Below are 12,365 nucleotides of genomic sequence, written 5' to 3'. Positions count from 1 at the left end.
TAATCAGTTCTTGCCTTTCCAAATGCATACAAATCCTGTCCCTTCCCCTCCAAGAACTTAAAACACTATTGACATAAGGCTCACCATTCTATAGTGCCCTGGCTTTTTCTTGCAGCCTCTCAAATAATGGCGCCACATTAGCTAACCTCCAGTTGTCCAGCACCTTACTTATGGCCTTTGATGAAACAAATACTTCAACAGAGGGCCCAGCAATCCCTTCCCCACAAAGTTCTGGGAAATACCTGATCGGATCCTGGGAACTTAACTACCATTTAGCATTTTAAGACCTCCAGCACCTCTTCTACGATATGAGCTCTTTTCAAAAGGTCACTATTTATTTCCCCAAGTTCCCTAACTCCCATGTCCTTCTCCACAGTAAACACTGACATGAAGCACTCATTTGGTATCTTACCAATCTCCTACAGTTCCACAGAGACAGCCACATCGATTTTAAAGGACCCTTGTCTCTCCCTATTTCTCAACCCTACCACTGTAGGGAAATTTATCAAACTGCATACTGTATCTGTACCTAAGACAAATTTTCTCCAATTAAATATTTGGACTGTTGAAACCCATTATTTTCCTGTTTCAAACAACGTTCCCTTACGACTGATCACATCCCTCTCCCTCGCATCAGTATAGGGATTAAACCACTATTTGAAACCTCATTATCACAAGATGACCTTTCAACCACATATGTGCCATGACCTGGACTGCTTGTTTCCATCTCAGTTATGACTTTGCTCACCTACTGTGAAACCCTTATCCATACATTTGTTAACCTCAAATTCAGCTATTCCAGTTCACGTCTGGCTGGTTCCCTACATTCAATCCTTTACAAACTAGAGCCAACCAAAATCTTGTGGTCCATACCCAAAGTCTCATTAAAACGATCACTGATATATATTGGTTCTCATTTAAGCAATTTCTTGTTTTTGAAAATTCCTAATCTGGTTTTCAAATCCCGACACAGCTTCACTCTTTGCACTCTCTGATGTTCTTCCAGTTCCATAGCCCTTCCCTCCCTCTGTAATCTTCTCCTCTAGCCCCACAACATTCCCAGATATTTGTGACACTCCAATTCTGGCCCAAGTACACCCAGTTTAAATTACTTCACCAGTGTAACTGCACCTTCTTGCCTAGGAAAGTATGCTTGCTAGACATCTCCAAAACATGATCTCTTTAAGGCAATCCTTCAGATCCACTCTTGGTCACCTGGCCTCATGTTGTCAAGTGGCTTACTGTCATTTGTTTTATAGTACGCCTGTGAAACAATTCAATGTTTTATTATGTTAAAGGCACCATATAAATGTTAACAGAATGAACTGGTGCAAATCCGTGCAGAGAAACTGCAAAATATGCTGATCAGTTATTCGAACAAGGAACAGAAATCAGACTTGTAGGACTGAAGTGGCATTGCAGACTGAAATTAAAAGATATAAAATCATTAAGGGGATTTATTTAGGAGAGTCAATGAATATAAAATCAAGCAATGTTGAATTTGTGCTTGGATACATCATAATGGTATAGTGCCGATTTTAATTGAGGTAACAACCACCTCCTATTGGGGAGTTCCAGATATCCACTTCTTTTCCATACAAAATGATATTTGCTGTATTCATCTTTTATTTTAAACAGCAGGTTCTGCTGTTTTGAAATAGACAGCTCCAATTCCCTTTAATCATCTTAAAAGGTACCTTATTTATTTAAACCAAATATTAATGTACCAACTTAATTCTGTGGTAGTTCTATTCATTAATCCAGAAACCAACCTGAAGCGAGCATACAAGAAAACAAAGTATTTGTTTCAGCTTTGGAAATGAGGCTGAAATACAATCCCACTTACTGAAAATGAATCTTCAGATGTATTGTCAATTATGAACATTGTGCAGCAATCAAGCAATCCAATTTCAAGTGAATATCAGTCAACAGCATGATTTGTAAAAACAAGTGGTTATTTTACTTAATACTACTCCAAAAAAGGTGATGTAGACAGCTTGCTTCAGTCAAATTTAACAGTCCCTTTAAACTGCTTCCCCAATTAAAGATCGCCACTTCATCAAAACAATTAGTTAAAACACAACATAAAAAGTTACTTTTTAATATATGTAGCAAATTATAGAATAGAATCATAGAATCCTACAGTGCAGAAACAGGCCATTTGGCCCAACACATCCACACCGGCTCTGAACAGTATCTCACCTACACTCAAATCCCTGTCCTATCCCTGTAACCCTGCATTTCCCATGGTTAATCCACCTAACCTACACATCCGTGGACATCATGGGCAATTTAGTATGCTCAATCTACCTAACCCCGAACATCTTTAGACTGTGGGAAGAAAACTGAACACCTAGAGAAAACCCACGCAGACACTGGGAGAATGTGCAAACTCCACACAAACAGTCGCCAGAGCCTGGAATTGAACCCAGGTGCCTGGCATTAAGGCAGCAGTGCTAATCTAAGCCACTATGTTGCCCTTGCAAGCTTTGCAATTCTGAGATCTGTAGCATTTTAATGATGGCAGCTGCCACACATTTTTCACTAAGATGGTTGTACAAAAATAGGTCAAACATGCTATGAATCTGCACAAATAAACCTAGTTCAGCCAGTTTTATAAGTGACTGAGAATGTGCAATTACTTGAAAATGCCATGCCATTCAGTACTCAAATTGTTACTAGGCAACAAATTCTGATACTTAACCCTAAAAGGAATATGTGACGTTTCAACATACCTCTCCACAATATTCAGAGATGAATTCATTTTTCTGCACCGGTTCTTTGATGAAAATGCCCCATCCAGCCACATCAGATGGTGCAAGCAGTAAATGCTATCAGACAAAAACAAAAAACTTTTAATAAGCTATAAAATGACTTATAATGCAAATGAAACGATTAATAAAACAGATAAAACTGCCCACAGTGCAGTGCTCAGAATATTCACAATTAAGAGGGGCATTGTGGACATTAATTCATCATTGAGAGCTAGAGATGGAAAATAATTGTAATATGGCTACATAAAGTATAGGTTTCACAAATAAGTAATGAAAGATATAATTCAATAGTCTAATAAAGAAAAAAAGGGTTATTAGCTGTATTCTTAGATAACTATTGCAGTGAAAAGAAGGATTTAAGATAGAGACAGAATCCCAATGGATCAACAAAGAATGGTTTGGGGCGAGTGGGGGAGGAAATCATACTAAAAGTAGTATTCTACAGACTGCTAATATTGGAAGGGAAGTTGAAGAAAAAAAAAGAAAATCTATAAAATGAATTTTTAAAAATTGCAAACTGTAATAGTTTCCAAATAAAAAAAGCTAAAGGGAGAGTTTTTAGCACCACATTCAGGATTCCTTTCTAATTCAAAGGTAAGAATCAGTGTTGGATCCAGTAATGGAAATGAACCAGAACAAATAAGATTAAAAAAAATCTGTGCAATGATCAAAAGGTAATAAAAAACCGAGCAATTGAAAAAATTACTTAGGACAAGAATACAATAATGAACTGGCATAAGAAACAAAGTGTGACATGGAATGAAAACAGAAGTAGAAAAGAAATTAGTGGGAAGAATGTAGAGAACATTTTAAAAAGATAATCAAAAGTTCAAACAAAATGCATTCTACCAAAAGGCAGAAAGAAACTAGTCAATAAATAAAAACCATCCCCAAATAAAAAGATAGTTGGGGTAAAATGAAAACTAAAAATAAAAAATTTGTACAAGTACTCCTTATAATCTCCAAATACAACACCCTTTTGTGATAAATCTGCTTTATCAACATCTTTTGAAATTCTGCAATCAAAGTGACAATTTAGTGACGGAAGTAGTGAGTAAACTTCACTAAGCTAAGCAGCAAGTTCCATGCCCATAAAAACGTGATACTCAAGTAGAACAAAATGGGCCAACAGTATTTATCAATGGAGGATATGTGTACAAGTTTCTCAAAGCAGAAAAACATAATTCTTCATGCTGATGTTTTGAATACGTATGCATAATCAAATCAATCACAACACATCCAGAAATAGAGTCCTTCATCAGTTTGTTACCATGTAGAAGTACACATCCTGGACTTCTGGACACATTTTTAGAAAACAGATGAGAATTACATTATAATCAAATGACAATTTGTCCTTTCTTCTAACTCCCATGAGGTGGTGTTAATGTGCAGTAGGGAGAAGTCTTATGTAGAGTTAATCACAGGAACGGCAAGCTTAATTAACAATAACTCACTAGCTTTAGTTTCATTCCTTAATGCGGGGACTGAGTTTTAGCTCCATTTTGACAGTCAGCACTGCTCAGATTTAATTTGGGATAACTGATCCATAATCACATACAAATTTAACTTAGAAAAAAAAAGGAGCACTAGGCAGCCATTTGGTCCTAAAACCTCTTAATAGCTTCTCCAGGACACACCTCAAACTAACTGGTCTACAGCTTCTTGCTATTGCCACCCCATTCTGAATAACAGAGGTATATTTGTTACTTTCCAGACTGATGGACTATTTCCAGAATACAGCAAATTATGGAAAATTAGCAGTAATACATGAACTTGATTAACTATTTCTTTAGAATCCTAGGACGAGGCCCACCAGGACTTGGACACTTGTCAACCTGCAACCCTATTAATTAGCTCAGTATTGCTTCCCTCATGATCATAATTTCACTAAGCTCCTCATTCCTTTCCAACTGCTAATTTATGGTTATTATTGTGATGTTTCTGTACTCGACACATCAAAGCTTGATTAGATAGTTTGAAAATACTAGCCAAAGATTTATTTGTCATGGTGATAGGGGGAGTGAGTGTCCAGGGTCAACATGGAAATACATTACATCGATGCAAGAATGCCTCCATTATAAATCTGAACAGGGTATTATGGCTTTAACACTATGAACAACAGAAACTGTCAATTATTACCTTTTTGGATCCTCTTTGGATGCTGCAGTTCTTGCAGGACACATTCTTACTATCCCAGTGATCAGCAGCTCCACAGGTTTGGCACAAGTCAGGATCACACTCACGCACGGCAAGATAACAAGGACACTGCTTGGTATTACACTGGGCCTTGCAACGACATCCAGGGAATCGGTTCTGACCTAATGGAGGAAATTTTGCTTAATAAAATATTGTTGTAGTTACTAAAGCTTACATTTTGGACGCTCTCTCATCTTAACAGGTTCACTATTTCATCATACCTGGTAATCAAATGGCTAAATAAAAGATCAGTTACTTAATTTCACTTTAAGAATTAACCTTGAATCCAAATCATACACTAGCCAGGTTGCACGAAAGAGTTGCCTTCAAGTTAACTTTAATGCCATCAATATTCACAGCATTACAATTTGAGAGAAACAACCAACAAATGAAATTGAAACAGGTATATAAATGGTAAGTATGCATGTATGATCCATCACCTACAGCATATAACCGCAACAGATTCCTGCAAGTGAAAAAACATTGTTGTCCTTTTGCCTTTTTATTCTAAATTATTACTTATTCACTGAACACAAATTTCTCTCAGATGGTTTGGAATTTAAGTCAACATTTTACCAATTAGTAATCAGATTCATTTTCATAATTCTAAAATATTAGCAATGATTCTGTCCACTGCAGTACCATTTGCATTGCCAGTTTATAAATTATTCAAATGGATTACAATTGGTATGAAAATGCCATTGTCCAGAGTAATGGAATTACTGGAGACTCATTATCACCAGTAAGGTGCAAACAAATGCTAAGCAAGCTGAAAACAACATTTCATTGAATCCCACTAGATTCCAAATTAGACAGACTTTTACTTGATTTCCCTTTCCAATAAGATGATTGCCACGCTACAGAAAATGCTCCTGATCCACTTGTAATAATTGAGAAATATACTTGATTTATTACTCCGATGAGCAATTCTTTATCAGCAAGGCAGAAATTAACAGCAAGATGTTGAGAAAATTTAGCAAAATCAAAATATAATAGGAATGTACAGAGAGCATGGAGGTTGCATAATTGACTCTATTCAAGATATTAGACAAATTTTTGACTGCCAAGAGTTATGAGGGGCAGGCAAAGCAATGGCCACAATCAGATCAGCCATTATTTTAATGGTGAGCAGGTTGAAGGACAAAATTGTCTACTCCTGCTTTTCCTTAGGATTCTTCTCCAAAATCTGTCAATTTAAGCTTTTCTACAATACTTAACTCTTGCATATTTATTTTAATCACTTCATCGGTTTTTCACAATTTGTCCATCCAAATCCTTCTGTAACCTGATATATCTTCTGTGAAGTGTCTACAACTCTACTACATTAAAAGGCACCGTGTAAATGCATGTTGCTATTGTAAATAAAACATTGGCTTAATTACAATAGTCAATTAGAGGTTCAAAATTCCAATATTTACCATTGGAGAGTTTGCAGATTTCAAAACTGGTAGGAGCAGTGTATAAATCAATAAATAGGAGCAGGTTAAAAAGATTAAAGCAATAATTATGGGTAACTTTAATCTTCATATTGATCAAGATAATAAAGTTGGAAAGTGTAGCTACAAGAAATTCATTTCCTAGAACGAGTCATGGAGTCAAGTAGGGATTAAGTTATCCTGGATGTGGTAATGAGTAAAAGATCTCCTACAAACTATTGCTCATAAGATGATGAATTTAATATTCAATTTGAGTGAAAGAAATCCTGCATTGGAAAAAAGCACAATAAAATGAAAACAAAATTAGCTAAAGTGGACTGGGCAGATGGATTTAGTAGGACAAACACTAAGCAATCATTGGTAGACATTTAAGGAGGCAATTCATGACTCAGAAAAAATACAATCCAGTCAGGAGGAAAGAATCTGAGAAAGCAAATGATTCAACCATGGCTAACTAAGGAAGTTAAGAGAATGGAGGTGAAAAAAACAGACATATAAAAAGGAGGCAAAAAAAAAAACCTGTGACGGCCCTAAAGACTAGGATAAATTCAGAATCCAGCAAAGAACAAAAAGAAAGTCCACAATGGTTTACCAAACCATAGAGTTGTTTTCTCAGAGATGACTGGTAGTGGTTTAAGGTGAGAGTCAGCACACCTCAGGCAAGGAGAGAGGTTGAGAAGGGCAATCCTCCATGGTAACATCAGCTGGTGTGGAAATTGAAACCATGTTATTGGCATCACTCTGCATTGCAAACGAGCCAGTCAACAGAGCTAACTGATGGGAGAAACTCAACTATAATGGCAAAGTAGCCCGTATATGAAAACTAACAATAAGAGCTTCTTTAAATATGTAAAAAATGGAAGTCAAAGTGGACATATGCTCCCTTAGAAAAGGAGTCTGGGGAAACAGTTATGGAGGAACAAGGAAATGGCAGAGGAGTGAAACTCATATTTGTATCAGTCATTATGGTGGAGGAATTAAGTGCCATCATGATCACTAGAGAAGTAATAATAGACAAACTAGCAGGGCTAAAGACCAGCAAATCCCCTGATCCTCATGGCTTCCATCCTGGAATCCTAAAAGTAGCAGAGACAGTGGGTATATTGGTGGTAATTTCCAAAAACTCTTGGATTCTGTAATATCAAAGAATTGTCAATGTAACACCTCTATTCAAAAGGGGAGCAAGTTAAAAGCCAAATAACTGTAGGCCAAATAGTCTAACACCTATTGTTGGAATAGGTTATTAAAGAAGTTAGGAAAAAAAAAAATCAATCTCACCAAACAGTCATCATGGCTTAATGAAGGGGAAATGGTGTCTGACTAATTTATTAGAGATTTGCAAGGAAATCTCAGAGTGGATAAAAGGAAACCATTAGATGTGTTATATATGGACTTCCAGAAGATGCTCAACAAGGTACCTCATAAGGCTCTTATGGTTTAATCTTCTATCGTGCTGGGGATAGCATGCTGACATGGACAATGGGACTGATTAAAAAGGGAGGAAAGCAGAGTACAAGATTAAGCTTGCCAGAACCGTAAAGCAACAGTAAAAAGCTTCTATAGTTAAGCAAGGAGAAAAAAAGTGAAGACAAGTGCAGGTTCATTACACAATCAGAAACAGGGCAAGTTATAAAATAGAACAAAGAAATGGCAGAGTAATTAAATACAGACTTTGTAAGGACAGACCACAAATTAATACAACAAAAACGGTGGAGAACGCAGGATTTGGAGAGGAAAGAATTGAAGGGAATCAGGGGTAGAAAGGGAACAGTGTTGGGAAAACTGATGGGATCAAAGGCTGAAATAATCTTCACAGCCTGACATCCTACATCCCAAAGAACTTAAAGAAGTAGCCACAAAAAGTGTGGATGCATTTATAGTCATCATCTGGGATCCTATAGACACTGGACCTGTTCCTATGGATTGGGTTGCAACTGAGAAACTAGGAAAGGTATTAAGGTGTCTATATGGTCTACGGTCAATGGCAAACCATCATGAAGCTTGACACCATACAGGACAAGGTATCTCACAATAGTTTAAGTCATTAGGTAAGATATATGAGTGTTGAAGATAGCAAACTGGCATGCATACAGAATTGGCAGGAAACAGCAAGTGCAAATTAAGGGTTTCTTTTTCAGGTTATGAACCTGCAAACAGTGGGGGGCCCCATAGCGATCAGTTCTGTGACCACAGTTATTTATAATATATATTAATGGTTTACAGGAAGACGACAGATATACCGCAGTCAAAATTGCAGATGACAGAAAAATTTTTGGAAAGGCAGACTGTAAAAGGGATACAAACATACATTATACGAAGATTTATTGATAGGTTAAGTAAATATGCAAAAATGTGGGAAAATGTCAAGTTGTTCATTTTGGAAGGGAGAACAAATAGATTTAAGTGGACAAAAACTGCAGAAAGCTGCAATACAAAGGGACCTGGGAGTACTTGTGGACAAAACATGGAAAGCTAGCATACAGGGCAATCAGGAGGGTTAACGGAATTTAATCACTATTTCAAGGGAGCCAGAGCACAAGAGTAGGGAAGTCTTAATTCAAATATACGTGGTAATGGTGAGATTATATCTGGAGTATGGAGCAGTTTTGGTCCCCTTATTTAAGGAGCAAGATTATTTCATTGGAGATAGTTCAGAGAAGGTTCATGAAGATGATCTCCAGTATGGAGAGATTGTCTATTGAGCAAAGACTAAACAGATTGGGACTCCATTCATTGGAATTTAGAAGCATAAGATATGATCTCATCGAAACAGAGGGATTTGACAGGCTAAATGCTGAGAGGGCATTTCTCCTCATGGGGGAGTCTAGGACCAGACAGCAGAGTCTTAGAATAAAGGGAACAAAAGGAATAAACCAATTTAAGATGGAAATGAGAAGCAATTACTCTCTGCTCCAATAACAATTTCTGAAAACTTCTGTTACTCACCAATAACAGTTTCTCTCCTTTACCCGCTGGAACTCTCGCTGCCAACCATCCTCTCACGATATTCTGTCTCCTCTCCTCTGAACCTTGCCTCTCTTTTATTTTAATTACAGGAGGAAGGAGGGATGGAAACAGTAATGTAATGTTTGAGGCTAACCGTACCTTAACAGCAGGTTATTCCATGATACCATTCATACCCATGCTGACTGCCAAGTCCACTCCCAGAATGCAAACAAGCAATGTCTCAGCAACCTCTGGTTGGACAGTACCACTTCAGGTTAAGGTTAATGATTTAGATCTGAAATGTGAAAGCCTTTTCCCTTAGCAGATTCCAAGTCTGGAATCCTCTACCTACATGGCATATTCATCATCGAATATATTTAAGTTAAGATCAATAGATATTGACCTCCAAGGAAATGAGGACAGGACAGGGAAGGAGAATTTCAGCAGTGATCATATTTTGCATGTCCAATCAGGTTTAAGGTGCTGTAAAGCCTACTTGCGCTTTGATTTCTTACCTTTCTTGTATTTTCCCATTATACAAGATGAAATGCACATTGACTTGCAAGATGGTGCCTAAGTGAAGCCAGTTTGGAAGAATAAGGTCAGGTGCAAAAGCAGGAGGGAGGCAGAACAAAAGGGAAAGTCTGTGTGGGATGGAGACAGTGCAGTGCTGTTGATTTTTCATGATGGACATCAATAAAGCATATAAATGACATTTAATTAGAAAAAAAAGACACTGCAAAATGTAAAAAAGACAGGGCAACAAGTTATAAATACATAAGAAGGCAACTTTAAATGAAGACTACCTGCCCAAGAGTTTCAGTCCATCCCTTCCCTGACCAAAACAAAAAAATTCTAACAACCCAAACCTGGTCTGCCAAATATTCCATTGGTCAAACATGTTGAAGGAGATAGATTAGAATATGCTGAACATGTCCAATAACATGGCTGCTAACCCCCTCACAAAAACCCATCATTGACAAGATCTAGCACCAGATCAGCTGTACCAGCTCAATTTTCCACAAGCTACACAACCAAGTACTTGGCAACAAAGCACACTGGAAGTCAACAGAAGTCTTAGTTTATCGAGCAGTTAGCATCAAACTCCTGCTTTTGTCAATGATCTAAAATGTATTCTCCTATGAAAAGATCTCTAGTCTCCACAATAAATACAGATAGGGAAGCAGCCAGGTCAGATCAGTGCCTCCTGCAGTGAAGAATTCAATACAAATACTGCATTACAAATTTTATTTCAGTGTTTCAATAGTTAGTGCATCCTTAAGTTTTTTTTAAGAAATGTTAATATCACTTTGTTGATATTTTCAGGGATTATATCCCAGCATCAAAAATTGCCATGCAGTGCAAAACTAAATTGAAAAAAGGCCATGTAAGTTGCTAATAATCATAACATATTATGGTCATTGCTAGCCATGTACACACTGGCTGGAGGGACTTGGCAAAACCCACAAAATTATTGTCTATATGTTATACTTACATTCAGAGCTACATTGACAGAATTTTTCACAGAAGTTTTGAGCCATGACACAAGGGCAGGAACTGTCACAAGGCTGTCGTGGGTGGTCACAGGGTTGGTAGTTGTAAACATGATTGGATGAACCATCTAGGAAGAACAACAAACAAAGGAGACAGTAATCTATCAAAACGAAAATACAGATTGCTCCATTTAGTTACAGAACAGAGGATGCTTTGCAATATTAAGATTTAAATTTAGATTACTAACCTTTTTTCAATTGTATTTTTCTACAGTGTGCAGCCCACAACCTGAAACAAATAGAATTGATCTTTAGATGGCTAAAAGAGTATAATACATAATAGTAAATAATGCCCACAATATTATCTATCTTGTTTCTTTCCAAACTGCTACCAAGTTGGCTAAGTGATAGTAAGTATTAAATTTCCAATGTTTGCTACTAAATGAAGCCATTTTCTACAAGAACTACAGTTACTCAAAACAAATGACAAAACACTTCCATTCTTATTCTAGAAGCACACAAGGATCAGCTGAAAAGAAATACAGTACTTTTGCATTTTACAGATTAAGGAAACAAATTCAAAATATATTATAATACAACTACCAAACAGTAGAGAAAGGGAATAAAAATAAGCATTTATATAGACTGTAAAGCAAATGAGAAAGAAAGAAAAAGTTCACACTTATATTGCACCTTTCACTACCAAATTGTTTAATAGCCAATTAAGCTCTTTTAAAGTATAATCACTTACAAAGTCAGAAAGGTGGCAATTTGCAAATACCAAAATCCCCACTTTAAATAAAAGATAAAATGACCAGATAATTTGTTTTACGTTTGGTTTTGAGAGGTGGATATTAGCCAGCAAAGAGCCGCTGCTCTTCTTTTCAATATTGTCAGAGGATCGTTTAAGTCCGCAAGAGGGGGCCTGAGTTTAATGATTCATTTGAAAGAAAGCTGCAACAGGGCAGCACTCCCTTAATACAGCAGTGGGGTGTCAGCCTAGATATATACACAAATCTGTGAAGTAGAGTTTAAAACCACAACCTTCCTCCTCAAAAAACTAGAGCTTCCTATTGAGCCACACAAGTCTATACAGAATAATATAGAAATATTAAGCGTTTCTTTGATTTTACATTCACCAAATGTTTTGATGAACATTGATAACAATCAACTCACTGCAAATAATAGATGCAACAGCAATCACATAACAGAAATAAACAATTATAGTTCCAAAATGCTAAAAGAAGAGAATAATTGTAGCTAAAGGACAAACCAACTGTTTTGATGTAGCTTATTGAGATGTCAGTTTACAATCAAAGAGAAACCCTTGCAGTTAGGCCTCTCTCTGTCTGATGGGCTAAACCATGAAGTTATAAAACAAGGAGCACTGTGTCACATTTGACTCACCGTCTGTGACAACAGGTCCTGTTTAAAGGTTGGCCAATACTCAACGTTTAATGGGTTTGAGAACCAAGTCTTCCTCAGCCAGTGTAGGGTTATAAGGATTACGGTCACCTCCT

At 36.9% G+C, this 12,365-nt stretch overlaps 1 protein-coding gene across 1 annotated transcript in view; it reads right to left on the bottom strand.

Annotated features, from left to right (window-relative positions):
* Positions 1-12,365, bottom strand: part of ezh2 (enhancer of zeste 2 polycomb repressive complex 2 subunit) — a 70,481-nt gene that overhangs the window by 3,719 nt on the left and 54,397 nt on the right. Inside the window, exons 13-16 of the mRNA XM_087987229.1 lie at positions 11,094-11,134; positions 10,848-10,973; positions 4,914-5,092; positions 2,736-2,831 (exon numbers count right to left, since the gene is read on the bottom strand). Coding sequence (XP_087843355.1) covers positions 2,736-2,831; positions 4,914-5,092; positions 10,848-10,973; positions 11,094-11,134 — 442 coding nt within the window. The remainder of the gene's footprint in view (positions 1-2,735; positions 2,832-4,913; positions 5,093-10,847; positions 10,974-11,093; positions 11,135-12,365) is intronic.

Source organism: Chiloscyllium plagiosum, unplaced genomic scaffold (genome assembly GCF_037043375.1).
Source record: "Chiloscyllium plagiosum isolate Xiang-an unplaced genomic scaffold, Cpla_swu_hap1 HiC_scaffold_5, whole genome shotgun sequence".
Classification (NCBI taxonomy): Eukaryota; Metazoa; Chordata; class Chondrichthyes; order Orectolobiformes; family Hemiscylliidae; genus Chiloscyllium; species Chiloscyllium plagiosum.
Note: the sequence above shows the minus strand (reverse complement) of the source record. Positions and strands in the feature narration are given on the sequence as shown.